The following is a 20,403-nucleotide window of genomic DNA, read 5'->3' as shown; positions in this document are numbered from 1 at the left end:
GGGACGCAGACCCGGCCATTACCGGAGAGAGCCCCGGCAGCTCCAGCCTAGGACGGGCTGGGCATTGCCACCAGCCAGCCCACCCAGGGCTCAGCTCTGCCCAGGCGAGCTCCGGGGCGGGTGCCAGGACCCTCTAGCAGGCAGGAGCAGCCAGGAACAACAGGCTGCTGTGCTACAGGGGCACCAACACAACCTTCACAGCCCAGGAAGGTCTGAACTAGACAGGGCTGAACCTGGGCTCAAAAGCATCCAGGACCAGTCCTCGACATGAAGCATTCCCCTGCTTCCCCACCCAGCACCAGCCACAGGCAGCTCTGAGACCCACCTGATCAGCATTTCAGCCAAACTCTTGGCATCTGTGCAAGAGACACAAAAAACAAGGAGGTTGTTTTAAGGGAGATGTTTGGGGCACAACAAGGCTGTCCAGGAACACAGCCTGGTCCTGTGCACTGAGCCTCTGAGCCCCATCTCACCTCGGAGCCTCTTCAGCCGCTTCTCCTTCCTCTTCTTGCGGATGATGAAGAGCAGGGCCACTCCCAGCGTGGCCAGGATCACGGGGCAGGCGATGGTGAAGAGCTTCTTCACGTCGTCGCCCTCCCCCTGGGCAGACTTGATCGGGGGGATGGTGCCTAGGGCAGAGCGTGGGTGGGTGGGTGATCAGCGCCCCGGGACCCCCCAGCAGCGAGTCCCCCACCCTGTCCCCCACTCACTGCCGTCGTAGTCCAGCGTGGCGAACTGCGTGGTCTCGTTGCCGCAGCCGGCGCTGTTACAGGCCTTCATGCGCAGCTCGTACCACGTGGCCTCGCGCAGCTCCGTGAGGAAAACCTCGCCCGAGCTGTTGGTGCGGAGGCTCTGCCACACCCAGTTGCCCTTGGGCCGGTACTCCAGGACGATGGCGGTGATGGGGCAGCCCCCGCTGCTCCAGCCCTGCAGGTTCAGCCTGGCGTGCGTGGAGTTGATGTGGGTGAAGAGGTGCTGGTCCTTGCTGAAGGAGGGCTCTGCGGGAGAGGGGCTGTCAGGAGGGCTGTGGCGGGGAGGGGACCGCCCTGTCCCCCCTCCAGGGACACCACGGGGCTGGCTCACCTCTGCCGTGGGTCTTGGCCTCGATGATCTCGCTGATGCGCCCGGCCCCGACGCTGTTCTTGGCCGCCAGCTTCACCTTGTACCACGTGCCACACTTGAGGCTCTCCAGCTTGAAGGAGCGCTCGGAGGAGCTGATGAACACGTCCTTCCACTCCTCGCTGTTGTCCACCGAGTACTGGAGCACAAAGCCTTTGGGAGCAAGGACAGAGGGTCACCCCCAGGCACAGGGGTGAGGGCAAGAGGAAGGGGTTATGGCTGGCACAGAGCCTTTGGGTACCCCCTCCCACCTTGGCACACCCAGTTCCCAAATCCAACGCAGCCCAGCAGCACCAGGGCACCCACTACAGACTGATTTGTGCACCCCTGTGTGCTCACAAGCGCTGGTGGAATCTGCCTGCTCTGCCCACCACACAGGACAAGAGGAGTGTGGGCACCCCCAGCACCTCTTGAGTGCTCTGCCAGAGGGCCCCAGTCACACATGGCCCACCCCCAGTGCCACCAGCACGGTCCCATTGCTTGCTTCCACAGGGGAGTGCACTCTGTGATTGACTGGTGCGAGGCTATAAAGGGAAAGCCGGAATTAACTAGTTCCCTGGGGAAGTTGCTTCTGTCATTGCACGCCGCCTCCTCTCCCGTGATGAAGAGTATTAGGAAGCACACTGTGTCCTAGATGAGCAAACCTGTTACGCTGCCACCAACAAGCCTGAAGATGGCTGGTCTGGGCTGCTCAGGGAGAGGCACAGGGAGCTGGGGAGGAGGGACATGGCACTGAGGGCACTGGTGCCCCTGACAGCAAAACCCTGCTGTCCCAGCTGCTGACCAAGCTTTCATGGTGCACTGACACATCTGGCTATTTTTGCAGGATATTTTGCCAATTCTCAAATAAAGGTAACAGAGAAGGGTAGGCTTTCTGCCTTGCTCTGTGTGTCACGAGCCACACAATGCAGAGCCTGCAGGACCACTCTGGTGCCGACACCACCTGGGTACTGGTGTGGTGATGCCAAAGGACCCACGTGAAGGTGCTCTGTGAACCACCAGCTCTGGCTTGGGCAAAGCAGTGCCAAGGGAAGGGACATTTCTTGCATCTCCCCAGCACCAAGGCTTCCCTGGTAATACCTGGACCTTCCCAGGTCTGTGGGCACATGATTCCCAGCGGTGTCAACACCAGCCCTGACACCCCCACACCGCCCACGGTGCCTGGCACCCTGGTGCCTGCCACCAGTTATTTATTTATTTTGTACATGCAGCATGTTTTTAATATTTCTAATCCAATTATAACCAAATTTATCAACAGAGTCCGCTGGAGTGAAAGGCTGCTGGCTGGGGAGATTTGCTTGTAATTACTTTCATGCTTTTAATTAATTGTAAGCGAGGTCTCCTTCCTCGCTCCCCCCTCCGTGTGCAGCTGTTTCAACGTATAATTCATGAGATGAATCAGAGCAGAAAGGAGGCTTGGGAAAGCAGGGATGCTCCTGGAGCCCTCCTGAAATCCTCAGCCTGGCAGGGACAGGGGACAATTCCTGTCCTAGTGGGTTCAGAGTTGCCGGGAGACATGGAGCAGCACTGTGACTGATCCTGGCTACCAGCACCTGAGCACTTAATGATGTGCCCTTCCTTAGCTACCTCAGACCCTGCAGCTTGTCCAAAACACCTCACAATCCCCTCCTCAGGGCTGGAAGGCCCTGCTATGAGCTCAGAAGCATCAACCTTACTCTGGAGCATTTTGGAGAGGGGGAATCTGGGGCACAGAGACAAAAATGTGGCACAGCGTGCAGGGGTGTGCCTGAAAGGCATGAAAGGCATAAAAATATGTTCCACGAGCCTCAGCTTCCAGCAGCAGAGGTGCTGGCACCAGCCCCATTGCTCACAGCAGCCCTACCTCGGATGGAGCTGCCCCCGTTGTCCCCAGGGATCCAGGCCAGCGTGATGGATGATGCCGAGGTCTTGGAGACAGTCAGGCGGGGCTGGTCCGGGGGCACTAAGGAGGAGAGACAGCCCGTGAACACCTCACACACACAAAGTGCCCCAAACTGTGCTCCCCAAAAGCGCCAACGAGCCCTCCCACTCAGCCCTGGGCCAGCACGAGCCCCTCGTGCAGGACAGACCCCAGGGTGCTTCACCCACTGAGCACTGGGCAGTGACAGCGCGGGGACGGAGCACGTCCGTGCAGGGCACCTGCTCCCTGACACAGAGCTGGGAACCCTCACCTTGCACCAGCAGGTTGATGATGATGGTGTCGAAGCCCCAGGTGTTGGTGGCGGTGCAGGTGTAGTAGCCGGAGTCCTCGGCCTTCACCGAGCGCAGCACCAGGGTGCCATTGGCCTGGATCAGGCGATGCCCGTCCACTGTCACGGGGATGGCAGAGTCCTCGCTGCAGGGAGGGGAGAGGGTGCATCAGCTGTGTGTGACACAGCAAGGGCAGAGCAGCTGGCACTGGGCCCTGGCAGCCCCCTCAGTACCTGTCCTTGGTCCACTTGATGGCAGGCACTGGCTCCCCAACAGAGTTGCACGGCAGCCTCACGTCCTTCATCCACGGCGTGGTGACAGTGCCTCCAAAGGAGATGATCTTGGCAGGGGCTTGGGGACAAGGAGGGGGTCAGCCTTGTGGGAGACAGACCCCATTCACAGACCCACGGCACATGGTGAGAGCCGAGGCCACCCACGCCACACCTCCTCTACCCTGGGGTCACCCCCAGCCATCCCGTCCCGCCAGCTGTGGGGCTGCCACAGCACCCCTTGGGGCAGGGGACAGGGGTGTGTCCCCCCAGCCTGGCAGCCCCGCCGTACCTTTCCCTGCGGGCTCGATGGTGACCTTCTCGCTGATGTTGCCGCGGCCGGCGGAGGTGACGGCGGCCACCCAGAGCAGGTACTGCTGCCCGCGGGTCAGGTGGGCGATGCGGTAGAACAGCTGGTCGGGGCTGGTCTCATACTCGCTGGGGGCCTGCAGGGAGGGGGACGGGAAGATGTGCAGCCTCTGTGAGACCCTCACCCCATCTCTCCCACCACCCCACTGCCGTGCTCTGGGTCTGCTCCCGAGCAGCAGCTCAGCTCTGCTCCGTGTTCCTCAATGCCGGTGTGAGCCGGCTGGTGTCGTGATTCCTCCAGGGAGCCCGGGCTGGAGCCCGAGGAACAGATGGCTGCGACGGCATGGTTTGTTCCCGGGAAAGGGAAGGATGCTTCCCTGACACCCGTCAAGCTGCGGCAGGGGCCAGTGTGGGGGCAACCCCTCACCAGCCTGCCTCAAACCCTCTGTGGTCACAGTGAGAGGCCAAGGGGTCCCCAAAAAGTGCGTGGGGTCACCTCCTGCATCACCCACAGTGACTGTCCCAACCCTGCCACGGCCCTCCTGAGAGGTCTGGTTGTGTGCAAGTGCCAGGGCCGGTCCCCATCACATCAGGGCCAAAGTCACCCTGCTCCAAGCGCACCACATGGGGAAATGCTGCCCTGCACAGCATCTGGTCATCCCACAGTGCTGGCACTGGGCAGGGATGGGGGCTCCACGACCCCTGTGGCATGGCATGGTTGTGGTATTTACACGTGTGACCAGGCAGGGACCTGCACGTTCCTTGTCTGCACACACGTGTGCCCTTGCGGGGCCCATGGCTGTAAACGTACCCCAAAGCAGACACACCTATATGAATATTGTATAGTATACATAATTTTTTTTTTACCCAAATGACAGTTTTGACAAGATGCCAAGAAAACAATATCGGATCCCAGCGGTTTTACCAGTTGCTTTGATGAAAAGATTATGTTGCCCTGGAAACCAGAGGCTCAGATAGTGAAATGAGTTTGAGAAGGAGCTTTTGATAAGCACTAGTCTGCAGACCTCCCATCAACCTCTCCCTCACCAAGGAGGGATGGGGCCAGGTTGGATTTCTATTTCATTTTTGGTCAGCTGCTGGCATGTTTCCCCCTCTGGAGTGAGTGCTGAGCAGGACAGATGCCGGAGGATGGGAACAGACTGACAATGGGACCATGTCCTGATGATGGGTGTCCATGGATGCCCTTGGACAACTCTGCAGTGCATGGACCTCCCCAAGGGGCCCTTGCTGCTGCCTGGCATCAGCCCTCCCTCCTGCTCCTGCTTGGACAGCTCAGCATTCCCTGGCACACCGGTGATTCCCATCTCACCCCCATCCCCATCACGTACCGGCTGCCCCGAGCCGGGGCTGGAGCAGAAGATGGTGTATTTCCGAATGATGCCGTTGGGCTTGGCCGGGGGCAACCAGGACACCACCACGCTGCTGGCTGAGGATGGGACAGCCTTGATGCCAGCTGGGGGACCTGGAACTGAGGAGGGAGAGTGTGACAGAGCTGGTGCCTGGAAGTCTCCAAGGTCTCTGCCCAGCTCGGAGGGGTGACAGCATCCCAACCACACACTGCAGTCACACCAGCACTGGGCACAGGGACAGGTCTGCCTGTGAGACACCTCTTCATGGGTGGCTCTGGTCCCCATGTGAGCCTGAGGCAGGAGGGTTAATTGCAGCCCAAGCTCTGGTTTAGAAATCATGATTGGCTTTTAATGGCCATCTCCTTAATCTGTCAGCTGTGCCCTGCCCAGCTGCACCTCCCTCCCAGCATCTGGTGCTGCTTTGCAGGACACAGGCCCAGGAACGCTCTGCTACCGAGTTAATGGCATTAAAGTAGGGCAGGCGGGGTGTAAATATTTAAATATCCGCACTTAAGGAAAAGGAAAAAAAAAAGGGAAAGGGAAATGCCCTGCCCATGGCTGCACACGGGGGGTTCCCTCCACGCCCCCGCAGCCACTCCAGCGCAGCAGCACAAGGTGCTGCTGTGGCACGAGTGAGTGGCAGTGCCACTTACTGTCCTCCTTGGTCTGGATGTAGAGCACGCTGCTGCGCACGCCGTCGCCCGCCTGGGTGTAGGCCAGCACCTGCACGCTGTAGTTGGTGAACTTCTCCATGCCCCGGAGCTCCACTCGCTCCCGCGTGGTCGTGATGTTCTGCATCTCGCCCCACTCTGCAGGGACACAGGGCCCATCAGCCCCCGGCCGCCACCCACCCGGGTCCCCCCGTCACCTTCTCCCCAGGAGCGCTCACCTCCGTCCATGTAGAGGGACCAGAAGATGACCCGGTACCCCTTGAGCACCCCGTTGAGGGTGCTGCGAGGGGGCTCCGACCACGAGATCACGGCCACGTCCGAGGTGATGGAGATGGCCCGCACGTTCTCGGGGGGCTGGCTGGGAACTGGGGAGAGGATGGACAGGGAGGACAATCAGCAGGAGGATGGAGATGCCAGGCTAAGGGAGCCGTGTCCCATGCACCCCCACGGGACCCCATCCTGCTGCTCCTCTGTGTCCCCCTGAGCCGGTCCTGCCCAGCAGTGCTCTGCCTCCAACATGCAGTTCTGCTCCTCCTGGACCACTGACCACACGTGCTCATGGTGACAAGGAGTCAGTCCACTGGGACTGGCTGGGCTTCCCAGGGAGGGGAGAGCAGGAGAGCTGGCTGGATGTGAGGTAATTAGATCCCATTGCCCCGTAAGAGGTAACTCTAATTTTTATGAGCATTTAAATGATAATACATCACCGTAACGATCCTCTTTGAAAATGATTATTGTTTCATATTACTTAGGTGCAAAAATATAAGCACCATGTAATTAGGGACAGAGTATAATAAACTAATACAGATAGTCCGTTTGAACGAAATGAAGGTAATATAATTATGGAAAAGACACTATTGCTAAAACAGGGGCCCTTGAATACCCCGGGAGGAGTGCTAATGCAGCCAGGAAACGATCGTGGTTTGACAGGCTAACGAGAGCCTTAATTAAGTATGAAAAACTGCTGAGCAAATGCACTGCAAAACTTTTTTCTCATTGTTTTTAAAGCGACTGAGGCCATCGGCCACGTGTCCCAGATGGTAACCTGCCCGGCACTTTGGCAATGCCTAAATTCACCTTGCATCCTTCTAACCATGCCAGAAACCCCATGCCAGGGGTGCCTTGACATCTTGGTGCTCCCCCCTCCTTCCCAGGGATCTGCAAGGTGCACAGGGCTGGTGCTGCTGGTGGCAGCCACCCCCCCAGGCCTGCTCGGGGTGGGGTAGGGAGTGACCGAGGATCCCCCAGTCACTGGGGAGCAGGAAAACTGCCTGCTCTGGTCCCAGGGGCAGCCTTACCGTCCTCCAGCGTGGTGGCATTGATCTCGCTGGACGAGGGCCCCGTCCCCGCGCGGTTGAACGCCTGCACCACCACCCCGTACTGCGCGAACTTCTTCAGGTTGTCCAGCGTGTAGACCTCGCTGTCGCCCGTGGCCTTCATCTCCACGATGCTGTACTGCCCGTTGCTGCCCGGGCTGTTCTCCCGGTACCCAATCTGGTAGCCACGGATCACCCCGTTCTGCAGCTCCTTCTTTGGGGCCTGAGGAACGAGGAGGGAGGGATGGAGAGCGGTGTCACACAGGGCTACGGGGTCAGGAGGCTTGTGGGGTTCCATGCCCCGACCACTTCTCCCTGGTGGCTTTTCTCAATGCTACTAAGTTGTTTCCTCTCCCCACAGCACTTGGGTGCATACACTGAATGGCAAAATAGGGATAAAAAACATCCCGTGGGTCCTTGGAGACACCAGAGAGTGCTGGCCTGGGCAGCGGGATGTGCCCAGACAACACCAGTCCCCAGCTGGAACAGCTCAGCAGGAGGGAAAACCCCAAGTCTGGCAGCCTTAGAGGCCACATTGAGATCAATCTTAACAATATTTCTCTGAAGCATTAAGAAATCAATAGGGTTGATTGCAAATTTATGTTACAAAGCCAGGACGATCCATCTTGCTGAAATACTCCTAAAACGAAGTGACTTATCTTTCAAGTGAATCTTACTTTCCATTAATCTGTTTTTCAGTGCTTAAGGGGAGGGGGGAGAAGCTGAAACCCTAAATTTATTGACTTAGCAGTTCATTCCCAAGTCCTAACTTTATAATCAATTTTATTTTTCATTAGGCAGCTTTGGAAAAATAAATCCAATTCTAAGTTTTATCGATCTCTGCTCAAACACTTTGCAATCCGGCATCTCAGTTTTTACATATTTATCCTCTCTCCCCCATGGCCCCCCATGGACACCCTACGAGATAATGAGCTTGTTATAAAACAGGATTAATAAGGGCCCCATGCAAACTGTATGCCCAGCCTTTGGATTTTCATTTTTCCTGGGAAATCCTTCCTGACCCTCCTAGTGTTGATGACATGCTGAGTCCCAGGACAAGATGGGAGAGCTGCCCGAGCCCCTGTGGCCAGGGAAAGCCATGCTGGCCTCACTCACCTTCCAGGTGACCTGGATGCTCTGGGACGTCATGGGCTGCAAGGTGACATCCATCGGAGGGCCATCGGGAGCTGCAGAGAAACAAACCCAAAAGAGCACGTTGAGAAGCACCAGGGAAAGGAGCCTCCTCATCAGGAAAACGCTTGGCTTTAGGAGAGCTGCGTCTCAGCCAGCTTGTCTTCACCCAAGGCTGCCCCTGGCCACCCCTGCCCGCTGTCCCCAGAGCCTGAGCCGGGACTGGCACCTGCTTCCTCGGTGCTGATGGTGAGCTCCTTGCTGGGCTCGCTGCGCCCGATCTTGTTGAAGGAGTACATGCGGATGCTGTACACGGAGGCGGGGTGCAGGTCCACGATGTTCGCCTGGTTGATGGTCGGGGAGATGTTGCGCGTGGACTGCTTAAAATCCCAGGAATCTGGAAGAGCGGTGGAGCGAGACGGGAGGGTCAGCACCTCAATCCCACACCGGGGTCTGTGGTGCTGAGGGGGCCGTGCTCAGGCAGGTGAGGTCCCCAAGCACCTCCAGGGTTTGTCCCCCTTGGAGATGTGCTGCTTCCCTCTCTCACCGTTGTGCATCTGGGGTTCCAACTTTTCACAAACATTGTCTCTTTTAATATTCCCTTTCAAATGCTCCCATCCATCAGAAATTACCATATTTCATTAATGCTGCTCTCTCCTTTCTTCATCAAAGGAACCGGGATGCAGAGTATTCCCTTGGAGGTGCCGGTGGGGCAGCCCCACACCTGCCTGCACAGCCCAGCCCCAGGACACAGCCCTCAGCCCCACTGTGGCACAGAGAGGGGACGCCACTGTCACCTACCTGACTTGTTCTTGTACTCGATATCGAACCCCGTGATGATGCTGTTGCCATCAAACCGCTGCGTCCATCGCAAATTCATACTCCGGGCTTTCACCTCGCGGATCTCCAGCTCCGGTGGGTCGGGGGGCTCTTGGGGACACATGGGCAGGTTAGGGACACAGGGAGAGAGGCCCTCCAGCAGCAGGGGGACCCTCGCAGCAAGGTTTTGGGCCTCAGGGCTCACGTGTGGGGGATCGAGTACCTTGGACGGTGAGCTGGATCAAGCCTCTGTCCTCGCCGTAGGAGTTGATGGCATGGCAGGAGAAGAAGACAGAGTCCCCACGGTCGGCTGGTTTCAACTGCAAATGTTTCAGGGAAAGGAGCCAATTCAGACTGAGCTGCAGTAAGCACCGTGCCCCTGCCATCGCTGCCTGCTCCCACCATGGTGCCACTATTGGGAGTCACAATCCCTCCAGCAGGATTCCCACCATCCCACCCTGCTGGGCTCAGTTTTGCCACCGAGGGAGCCCACCCGCAGCGCCAGCCTCCACAGCACCCACCCAGGGCCACTGACACACTCGCTGCGCACCCTCCTGTGTCATCTGCCCCCCTCCACCACCCAGCAGGACCCCCAGCAGCCCGGGCAGGGGCAGGACCCCCAGCCCTCACCTTGAGGGTGGAGATGACCTCGTCGCCGTTGTCCTTGGTGGTGATGGCGTAGCGCATGTTGCGGTCGGGGTCGATGACGGTGTCGCCCTTCTCCCAGCGGATGATGATGGGCCGCTCGCCCCGGGCGGTGCAGTTCAGCTCCTTGGTCTGCCCCTTGATGGCGATGGTGGTGTTGGGGTGGGAGGTGATCATGGCTGGGACTGCGGGGAGGCAGAGGGTCACCCGTGTGCCCAGGGCATGACCAGGTGCCACCTGCGGCTGCCCGGCCCCAGCAGAGCCCACAGACCCTGCCGGGGAGGCGGCAGATGCGGGTCTCACCAAGAGGCCACGCAGCCCAAAGCGGAACCGTCTCGCTGCATTATACAGCTCAGGATCATAAAATAATGAAGCAGATAAATTTTATAATGCATAGCATTACACCGGGGTAGACAATAAAACGTGAAAGACAAATAACCAAGCGCACACTATAATGAAGAGAAAGCCTCCAGTCTGAGACGTGCGGGTATGAATTATTGACTAAGGTTTTACACTCCCGAGGATGAGAGGAAGAATGTTTTCCATCATGGATTTGCATAATTCACTCGTATAAACCTGGGCAGAATACAGAGTGTGATTCCCCATCAGCAAGGCCGCCTTTGCATTGCAGATGCCAGAGATGATTTTTTTTTTTTTTATCCATAGCCATCCCAATATGCAAACAGGGATGGTGGGGACACCCTGTGCCATGGTCACCACCCATCCAGGGTGCAGCACCCAGTGCTGCTCGAGTAGTGGGTGCAGGGATGGCTGATCCTTGCTGTGAGGACGCTGTACTGATCCCCAGCCAGGTTCTTCCCTGCTACAAGAGCCAAAACCTCATGCCACCCCAGTGCCATGCAGTGGGCTGGCTGTGGCAGGCACCACGCAGGAGGAACGGGCTGGGGGACCGAGGGCAGCCTGGGTAAGCAGAAAAAAATGTAATGCATAAACAAACAGCAGTGCTGAGTCCCGCAGTAATGTATGATAATGACAATCCGCAAAGGCAACACACACTGTTCTAATGGGACACAAGAGGCTCTAATGAGCTACGACTTCTCGGCTTTCTGTGGCAATGTAATTCAATTAACAGCGAAGGAAACCTTTCCTCTGGAGCTGCCAGGGTTTGTGGGGTGCAGGACAGCACCATGCCCAGCCTGGGGCCCGCTGGCAGCACCTGTGGCAATCCTGCCCGGAGGGAAGCACAGCCTCCCACAAGCTGGTACGGGGATGGCAAAGAGCAGGGATGTTGGGGCACTGCAGTCTGGGCCACGGGAAACCAAGGGTTACAAGAAACAGAGCAAGACTTCTCCTTACTCTGCCCTGTCCCATCCCCAGCTGTGTGTCCTACCCCAGCTCCAACACCTCTGTCTGCCTGCAGTCAGGGATCAACCAGGAGAGGGGCAGGCATGGGAAGCACTGACCAAACCCCAGCATTCCACATCCCACCAGGATGAAGACAGAGCTCGGGGACAGGTGGGGGCTCTTGCACCAATGCCAAACCAGGGCTGACTGTGCACAGCGTAACACAGGGGCACACACACCTGGATTAGGGTCTTAGCACCCAGTTTTGGCACTATGGCAGCTCTTGCTGGGCCCCTGCCCACTGTCTCCAGTTCCTGCCATGGAAAACCATTGGAAAACCATTTGGCAGGCAGGAGCACAGCCCTCATTCAGCCCAGGCTGGAGGCCTGTGGGTCACAGAGGGTGTGCATGACTGCAGGTGCCAAAAGGACAGGACAGCCCAGCAGGGCTGTGGCAGCTGTGGAGGCAGCAGCCCCGGGAGAGGAGCTCTGTTTCAGGCTCTGCTTCACTGAAATGCACTTATTGATGTTTGATTAAAAGCAGCTCCTTGGATGTAAACATATCAACTTCTCTCAATTGCTGGGGTCCCAGGAGAGCAGCATGCCGTCCAGAGCAGGAAAACAGCACAACCAACCCAAAGAAAACCCCAGGCAGCTGTTAGGACAGCACAGATCAGGGCACAGGAGCAGCACTGCTTGCAGGTCAATACCTGATGCCTGCCCTGGAGCAGCTCTGCCACTTGCAGAGGGACAGCATTGCTTGGGACTGGCCACAGGACCTCCAGGGCTGGCCAGGGGCTGCTCCTGGCCAGTCCTGGGTTCAGGGACATCAGTAATGGTTCCTGCCCATCAGAGCACCAGCCACAGCCCCAGTCAGCACTCTGGCAGACAGGCCTCCCTTGAGGAGAGCTCATGTCTTCTGTGCCCACCCATCCTCCTGGTGCCCAGCCCGCCCAGCCACTCCCCTGTGCCCACGGGCCTTGTTAACAAGCTGAAGGCTGGTCCTACTGGCTGGGCAGAGATAAGCCTGGGAAAAAAGGGAGACAACAGCCACCAGCACACTCTGCTGTCCCACGCCAGGCTGGGGCACGAGCTGCTTCACAGCGCACTGGTGACAACTGAATGAGAACAGTGACAAGGGTGACAACGGCTGTGCCTGCCTCCCTCACCCCCCTCTTTCTTGTTTGGAGCCCGCTCTGTGATGTTAATTTGATTGCACCCGTCTCAGCTTCCTTTCTACACTGATTAGCTGAGTTTCACCTGAAGCATGAGATTAATTCAAATTGCATGGAAGCAATCAGTTATGCTCGTGCCGTACGGCAGCGAACTCCAAACGGGGCTGTGCCGTGACACACAGGCAGTGGCCCCTCTCCCTGCCCTCCAGCTGGACCCCCGGCATCGAGGTGCTGGCGAGGACCAGGCAGAGGAGCCCCCACCCCAGAGAGCACTGCCCAGTGCTCTGGCACAGCCAGAGGGACCCCCCGAGGACGTGACCGTCCCCATCCCACATGCTCCGCTCTCAGCACCCGGGCAGGTGTGCAGCCATGTGCTAAATGGCATTTATCACGCGCTGGCAGTCCCCTCACCTGAGCCCAGCCCACCCCGCTGTCCCCTTGGGCACAGGCTCCCATCCTCCAGCATTCCCCACCTTCCACTCTGTGTGCTCCCAGCTGGATGCTGCTGAGTTCCTCCCCAAAACAGGGAAGGACAGGCTGCCATGGTGTGGTAGCAACCAGGGACAGCAAAGCCCCAGCCCTATGGGTGACATCCCCATGCCAGAAAATCCGGTGGCTTTCCTTGCCCATTCCCTGACAAAAGCAGTGTCCAGCTCTTCCTGGCACTGCCAAGTCCACGGGCACTCAGCCAGGATGGCACACACTGTCCAGTGTGTTACCTGACTGGCTCCTGGAGCCCAGGGAAGGGGATGTTCGATGCTGGCTGCCTGCAGCACTCCCCTCTCCCCTGCTGACTGCCTGTGTGCTTTGTTTGGGCTCTGATTAACTCTCATTTAACTCTGTCCGCAGTGGCCTGACTTTCAGGAAAAGCCAGCACTGATCTCCCTTTAATTGGACTGACATTTCACTAAACAAACAAAAACCCCAAAATGAAACAAAACAAAGAGCCCATCTAATGCTTAATTGGCTGTGGCGCTTTGTCTACCTATTCATCCGAACCTTTTCAAAGGCAGCAAGGGCTCCGGGAGATGCAAAAGCACACGCATAATAAGGTTATGTGCTATTCAAGTCAGCAAGCAACCTGTCCTGGGATGCAATTACGGCAGATAGCAGGGACACGGCACCAGTTCGGGCTCCCAGACTTCGGCACGTTCACTCGGGATTAATCGCCTCGACTTTGTACCTGCACCTCATTGAAGTGCCTTGTTTGAAGTCGCTCGTTTTGATTCATCAGTCGGCGGGATAAATTAAACAGCTGACAGGGAGGGGAGAAGGAACCCGGGAAGGCAGAGGCTGGGTGGGGAGGGGAGAAGCCCCTGAGAGGAACGGCTGCCAATGCCAGGAAAGAAAGTGCCTGGCTGGGGAGGGGGAGGCAGGAAAGGAGCTGCCTGAGCCAGAGTCACTTTCTCCTTATCTCATCCCAGAGACCTCAGCCAGGACACGTTGGGGCCCAGAGAGGGCTACACATCCCCTCTACCCAAAACACCCCGCCCAGGGGACAGCCAGGGTGGTGGTGGCTCCCACAGCTCCACCTGCAGCCTCCATCCACTCTGGCAAGGGGCCAGCTGCCAGAGGACTTACTGCTTCAGACCCATGGGGTGGGCAGGGCAGAGCTTAGCCCTGCTGAGCCCAGCCCCGACCCCAGCCTCTCTCAGAGACACACAGGAGAAAGCATGACAGGGCCAGATGCCCTCCACCACCTCCTTTTGGAGGCTGGAATGCTCACGGCAGCAACAACCACTAACTAACACAGAGCTGGCAATTATCCATTCTGCTGGTAGCAACGGGAGAGCAATCCAATAACACACGCGGTTCAAACACGGTGTCTAACAACACTTCCCGGCCCATCCCTGTCAAAGTAGCCCAGCTATTTCCTTTCCTCCTGTCTGATGTAGATTGATTGCTTGGTTTTATTAAAGACAAAGTGTGTTTAATACCAAAAGGGAAGCGGGTCCCTGGAGGGGAGGAATCAATGCCCTCCCGTGCCCTGTGCATCGATCGCGGGGTTGTGCGGAGCCAAGGCCAGAGCGCGGCTGGTGCAGCAGGAACCCTCGCAAAGGAGGAGGGGGCTACACCAGAGCAGGCTCTGCTGGCCACCACAGGTCCCACAGCCACAGCCACCCCCATCACCACCGCGGCACGGCCCCGGGTACTTACTCTTGACGGTGAGAAACATGGACTTGCTGATGTCTGTGCCCACGCCGTTGCTGGCCTGGCACAGGTAGTAGCCAATGTCCTCCTCCAGCACGTGGCGGATGAGCAGGGAGCTGTTGGGCAGGATCTGGATGCGGCCCGTGAGGGGGATGGGGTGGTACTGCTGGGGGTTGCCACTGCCTAAGAGAGGACACAGAGACACAGAGCTCAGCTGAGGCAGAGGAGCGCTCGTGAGGCTCAGAGCTGGGGTGGCCACGCCAAAGGGACTCTCCCCAGCCCACCCCAATGTCCCTACACACTGCCCCGTGACCCATCCCTACCTTTAGCGTGCTTCCACATGACTTTCGGAGGGGGGTATCCATCAACAGAGCAGTTCAGCACCCCGGCTTTACCATAAATGCCATCTTGGTTGTTGGGTTGGACCACAAAACGCGGAGGCACTGAGGAATTTGAGAGGAAAAGATGGTCACTGTAGCAAAACCCCCATCAGATCCCTATAGCTCCTTCCTGCACGAGGGGGGGCTTAACTCCGCTCCTCACCCTCCCACCCGCTTCTGCACCTACAGAGCAGCCTCCCAGCTTCTCCCTGCTCCCCACTGTGCTTCCCTCCCTCGCTGCCCACCCTCCTGAGCCCAGCGGGGTGGTCCCGTGGTGCTCACCCCGCACGATGAGCTGCCGCTCCCGGCTGACGGTGGCCGCGTCGTTGCTGGCGATGCAGGTGTAGTTGCCGTTGTGCTTGAGGGAGACACTGGAGATCTGCAGGGAGCTCATGAACTCCTTGCTCTCGATGGTGACTCCGGAGCCGGAGAGGATGACGTGCCCGTCCTTCCTCCAGGTGATGTGGATGGGCATGTCCCCAGAGGAGACCACGCAGGGGATGTAGAGGAGCTGCCCGATGGAGGCTGGTGGGAACTCGAAGGGCTGGATCAGTGGAGGGACTGTTGAGGGGAGAGGCAGAAAATGCTGGAGAGCCCATCCCAGGAAAACCTTCCTCCAGCAGGGATGGGCTGTGTCGGGGCTTGGGGGAGCTGCTGTCCCAGGAGAAGCAGCTGCCCAGAAACTAAGGTAGGCTTTTGATTCCACCAGGAACACGGCCAGGGGAGAGCAGAAGGTGCTGCTGAGCACAGAACAGCAGGAAGACTTCTCCCACCTGGCAGGGTCACCCTGCTGAGAGCAGGATGGAGAAACACCAGCCTCCAGAGCAGAGCAGACCCTGCAGTGGGGAAAGCCCTGGCTGCCCCCAGCACGTGCCAACCGAAATTCCACCTCAGCATTTATCTGCTCGCAGAAAAGCCATTATTAGATGGATGCTTTTCTTAAAGGCACCGGATTCAGAACCAGCCATTATCTTTCTGATAACTTAATTAGGCAACCGCAGCATCTCTGGCAATGTGGGAGGGGGAAGAAAGTGGAGAGAGGGAGACAATTAGCTTAACAAGGCTCAGCACCTGGTAGACGAGCTCCTCTTTCTGCAGTCTCCATAATTAAATTAGCAGGCTGCCAATTGTCCCTTTGGCAGAAGGGAGCTGCCCTCTCGTCGAGGCACGAGGGCAGCTCCCTGTACCCCCTGCACACCCCTGGGCTCCCACCTCCTCCACCATGCCCAGCCTCAGCACCACTGCCTGGTCCCCGAGCAGGGGGCAAGCAGGGGCTGTCACTGTTCCCCAGGTGTGAGCTGCTGCCACCAGGCAGGCAGGTACAGGCAGGTACAGGCAGGTACAGTCAGGGCCTGCCTGCCCCTTCACCAGCTACAGAGACGTGGCTCGAGCTGCCGGAGCCATGGAGCCAGTGCTGCCTGTTTTCCATAATTAATGAATAATTAATTGGGAATGCACTGCAGTCTATTGCAGAGCGGGGATGGGCTTGTGGATCCGCGCCTCTCCGAACGTGCCCTTCTGGTTGCTGCTGAGCACCAGGAAAAGGACAGGCTCCCTCACACCAAGCTCTCCCTGCTCCAGCTTTCCACAAACGGAACTCACAACTCTCCTTCCCTTCCCAGATTGCTTCCCACTGTGACTGTCCTTTCTCCTGGGCTTCCAGGCTCTCATGTGGCTGCCGCAGGAGGTTGCCACAGCCCAGAGCACTGTGCCAGGGTCTCCCTGCCCACAGTGCCACCACAGAGCCCATCCCAGCAGCTCAGGTCCAGAGGGGACCCCAGCAAACAGCCTCTGCCTTCCCATGAGGTGAAGCATCACCCCACAGTGCTGGCACTGCCAGCTGCAGGGCTGGTGTCAGCACCACACTCCCCAAATCACCACAGCTACCCGAGCAGAGCCGTGCGAGAGCCCCAGGACAGCACCGAACCCACACGGGATTAATTAAAACCTTCAAAGACGTCTGCAGGAGGAAGGAGCTGTGAGGGCACCTTGGAGGAGGCTGGATGCTGGATTGTGCTGCTGGGGAAGCGCAGGGGAGAGGCCCCAGCAGCACCTCCGAGCTAAAAAGCCCCCCAGTGGGCCCCCCAGAGAAGCAGCAGCAGCAGCAGCTACACCTGGGCAGGAGCTTCCTCAGCAAGAGATGGGGGCAATGCCTCACAAGCAGGGCTGGGGGCTGCCTGCACATCCCCATTCTCACAGGGAGTGGTGCCAGAGGGACTTATAAAGCTTTTATTGCTGTGTGCTCAGAAGGACCTGCATAACTCACTGGTGGCACTTCATGTGGTCGCCAGGCACTTGTAGCCATAAAAGCTTTACGGTGTTCCACAGCATCCCACAGTCCTCACTCTATGCAGTTATGTTTATTCACTCCCTGACTGTCTTCTAGGGCTTTGCCAGTCTTTTCCACAGGCCTTTTATGCCACAGCTGGAGGAAATGAGGAATCCAGCCAGCAGGGCTGGGTGTAAATCTCCAGCAGCCGGAGTGAAGATGTCTGGCCCTGGATGAGCAGCGTGCCACCGGCCCTCACCGTGCTGCCACCCCCCACCTTCCTCAGCCCATCACCAGCCACCAAGTGAGGCAGGAAATCCAGACTGGGAAGGGTTCACTAGCGGCTGCTTCCCAGAATACACAGATCCTCAGCTGAACTTGAGCATCCTGCACCCTCCGACGGCCCCTCCCAGCGAATCCCGTTATTGGGCTGCGCACACACATCCCCAGATGCTCTCCCCACACCAGCCTTGCCCGTCCCAGTTGTCCCAAGACAAGACCAGCATCTCTAGTCTCTTTTCAAACCCTGAGGCTACACATAGACAGGGATTTAAATAAGGTGAGGAAAGCAGGGCTGGCCATGCCCTGCAGACCCAAGGGCAAGAAGACCTCCTCACACTGCCCTTAGACAGGTTATCCACAGCCTGCCCTTCCCTTTGGAAAGCCTTGGAGAGGAGCGTTAGCTAATCAAGTGGCAGCATCTCTAATCAGCTTGATGCACTCCCTCGCTAACCTGATTCCTAATAAGAAAATGGTGGCTGGGAGAGGAGGGAGCGGGATCAGAGTAAATCCAGTCCACGGATGCCCCACTGGGCGAGAGGGAGGACAACAATTGGCCTGCTCTGTCCCCAGTGCTGCCGTGTTTGTCTAAATGATTTACTGCAAACACCGAGCTGGCGACGGGCAGAGACGACCCGACAACTCTGAGGACGGAGATAGGGGAGCACCGCGCGCTCCCAGCGCAATCTCAGCCAGTCACTGGGAGGGAATGCATCCGGCTCAATTCATTAGGACTGATAGCTCCCTCAATGGGGCTGAATAATTGATGGCCTGGAGAAGCTTTTAAGATGTTCTGTGCGCTCGGAAGACCGAGAGTATTATTTTTTTAAAAGCTAGCACACACAGAAAAACATCGGTGAAGGTGATCCAAGTAAAGGTTAGATGTTTTAATACGTTATGTTTACACCATAAATCCTTGCTCCATCACTTGTAAGGGGAAATGGATACGGTGTGGCTCGGGGCAGCTGCCAGAGAGCAGGCAGGACCAGGTAGCCACTCCGGCAGGAGCTGAGCCATTTCCTGAGGGCTCCCATCCCCAGTGACTACGAAGCACAGCCACCACCTAGCCGTGGAGTTCCCTGTGTGATGCTCCTCTGCCTCCATCCCACTGCAGGGACATCCCCAATGCAACCTGGACGAGTTCTCCACCCCACCCAGGGAAAGCCTGTCCAGCTGCTTACCTTTGACGGTGACGTGGACGCTCTGGCTGATGGAGAGCTGGGGCTGGATCAGCACGCTGCACAGGTACTCTCCTTCATCCATGCCTTTCTGGACGTCCATCAGCTTCAGAGTCCCGTTCTCAAAGACCACTTGGCGGTGGTTATCGGGCAGCAGCAAAGAGTCCTTGTACCACTTGATGGAGTAATAGGGGTACCCGATCACCCTGCAGTTGATGAAAGTGTCCCTACCCGCTACCGCTGTTATGTTCTTCATGGCTCGGATGCTCGGGGGACCTACATATTGGGGAGGAAGGAAGAGGCAGGCTAGGTTAATTCCGAAGGGCGGTTTGCTTGCATGCAGATCTGCTGCTATTTCGGAGCGAGCTTCACAGGCAGAGGAGGTAACCAGAGCATTTGGGAGCCAGCCTGGTTTGGGTGAGGAGCCGGCATGGGCTCCTCTCAGCGCGTGTGGGGAAAGCCGCTCGTCGGCTGCAACCTCCAGCTACAGCTACTCACACACACCTGCAAACAGGGATGTGCTCCTGGGTCACAGCCTCACCTCAAACAGCAGATCCCACCCCAGTTTCGCAGGTACAACCCTAGTGCTGGGGAAGCTGAGCCTGCACACACCACCACTGCCCATTGGAGGAGGCTGGATGGTGTCTGAAGTGTGGCGTGTTTCTGCAATGGGCATCGTGGCCACCCAGCAAGCACGCTTCCACCTGGCTCCTCTGGCAGCACCCTCAGCCATGGGAGCCGTGGGAGAGATGGGGAGCACTCCCCCACCATCACAGCCCCTCTCTGCCTCTCCCAGAAGGAAGCTGCCTGCATTGTGCCAAACACCCTTGGCAAGAGCTGCTACGGGAACCTGACTTCCACTGGCACATGTACTTCACCTCCCCTAAACCCCACCTTTCTGAGCCCCTCACTGCCAACCTGGGTATCACTGAAAAGCCTGACAGCCACCAGTTTTTGGCTGGCTCTGGTGCTGCCTAAGGACCGCGAGAATGCTGCAGGTGAGCCTGTAAACGAGAGGTTTCATGCATCGATAATTACATTGTTCTCCCAGCCGCTGCATAAAATAGCAAAGTAATCAAAAGATTAACCCTGTCTTGACTCCTCGTCCTGAGGGCGTAGCAGGATAACAGCTTAACAGACACTCAGGATCAGCTGATGGACGGTGTTTCTCATTCTACCACATATTAAGGGAAGGAGCAGGAAAAAAGGAATTAGCATCTCACTCTGTAACCATGTCTCGGGCCTGTCTGAGGGACATGCTCCGTGCCAGGGAAAAAGAAACCTGAATCTTATCTAGTGACAGCCCATCAAGAGCTGAGAGAGGGGAAGAAAGGGAGACAAGGGAACATCCACATTGAAAACGCTGCTCTGGCTTCTCACGGCTGAGGGATGAACTTGCTCCAAATTCAGCAGTAAACAGCAGCAAAATTCCGACTCTCCTGGGATCCCAGCCAAAAAGCCACTAGATCCATTTCAAACCTGAGACACAGACAAACACAGCCCTTCAACCCTCGTTCTCGGCAGACAAATAAATGTTCCCTTATCTTGTCTCGCTCCCACCTGTAAGCCCGGGAGCTTTAATTGGGGATTATTAATGGGCAGGGGTTTACACCATACCCCGTGCCTGAGAGCGCTCCCCGGAACGCACCGAGCAACACGCTCCAGCCGTAATAACACGGTGATTAACGCGGCCATGGCTTTTAGCAGACAAAGAAAATACAGACATGACAAATCAAAGCTCATTTTCCACGATTTCACGTGCTGCCTCATCATCGTTTGTCATGGAGATCCCTGTGCCGGCGGGCGCGGTGGCTGCCAGGGAGTGGGG

At 57.5% G+C, this 20,403-nt stretch overlaps 1 protein-coding gene across 2 annotated transcripts in view; it reads right to left on the bottom strand.

Annotated features, from left to right (window-relative positions):
• DSCAML1 (DS cell adhesion molecule like 1) overlaps positions 1 to 20,403 on the bottom strand; it is a 102,510-nt gene that overhangs the window by 8,326 nt on the left and 73,781 nt on the right. The window contains exons 8-28 of one of the 2 annotated variants that reach the window (XM_064634728.1): positions 18,579 to 18,851; positions 15,132 to 15,410; positions 14,793 to 14,912; positions 14,476 to 14,652; positions 9,825 to 10,024; positions 9,418 to 9,514; positions 9,177 to 9,305; positions 8,605 to 8,772; positions 8,361 to 8,431; positions 7,227 to 7,467; positions 6,147 to 6,293; positions 5,911 to 6,066; positions 5,237 to 5,376; positions 3,871 to 4,024; positions 3,543 to 3,660; positions 3,291 to 3,454; positions 2,963 to 3,061; positions 1,084 to 1,272; positions 711 to 998; positions 474 to 629; positions 326 to 356 (exon numbers count right to left, since the gene is read on the bottom strand). In XM_064634728.1, coding sequence (XP_064490798.1) covers positions 326 to 356; positions 474 to 629; positions 711 to 998; positions 1,084 to 1,272; positions 2,963 to 3,061; positions 3,291 to 3,454; positions 3,543 to 3,660; positions 3,871 to 4,024; positions 5,237 to 5,376; positions 5,911 to 6,066; positions 6,147 to 6,293; positions 7,227 to 7,467; positions 8,361 to 8,431; positions 8,605 to 8,772; positions 9,177 to 9,305; positions 9,418 to 9,514; positions 9,825 to 10,024; positions 14,476 to 14,652; positions 14,793 to 14,912; positions 15,132 to 15,410; positions 18,579 to 18,851 — 3,397 coding nt within the window. Of the gene's footprint in view, positions 1 to 325; positions 357 to 473; positions 630 to 710; positions 999 to 1,083; positions 1,273 to 2,962; positions 3,062 to 3,290; positions 3,455 to 3,542; positions 3,661 to 3,870; positions 4,025 to 5,236; positions 5,377 to 5,910; positions 6,067 to 6,146; positions 6,294 to 7,226; positions 7,468 to 8,360; positions 8,432 to 8,604; positions 8,773 to 9,176; positions 9,306 to 9,417; positions 9,515 to 9,824; positions 10,025 to 14,475; positions 14,653 to 14,792; positions 14,913 to 15,131; positions 15,411 to 18,578; positions 18,852 to 20,403 lie in introns of those variants that run through there. The other variant, XM_064634729.1, reaches the window with a different exon arrangement.

The sequence above is a fragment of the Pseudopipra pipra genome, chromosome 23, assembly GCF_036250125.1.
Source record: "Pseudopipra pipra isolate bDixPip1 chromosome 23, bDixPip1.hap1, whole genome shotgun sequence".
Classification (NCBI taxonomy): Eukaryota; Metazoa; Chordata; class Aves; order Passeriformes; family Pipridae; genus Pseudopipra; species Pseudopipra pipra.
This window is presented reverse-complemented; position numbering and strand designations above follow the sequence as displayed.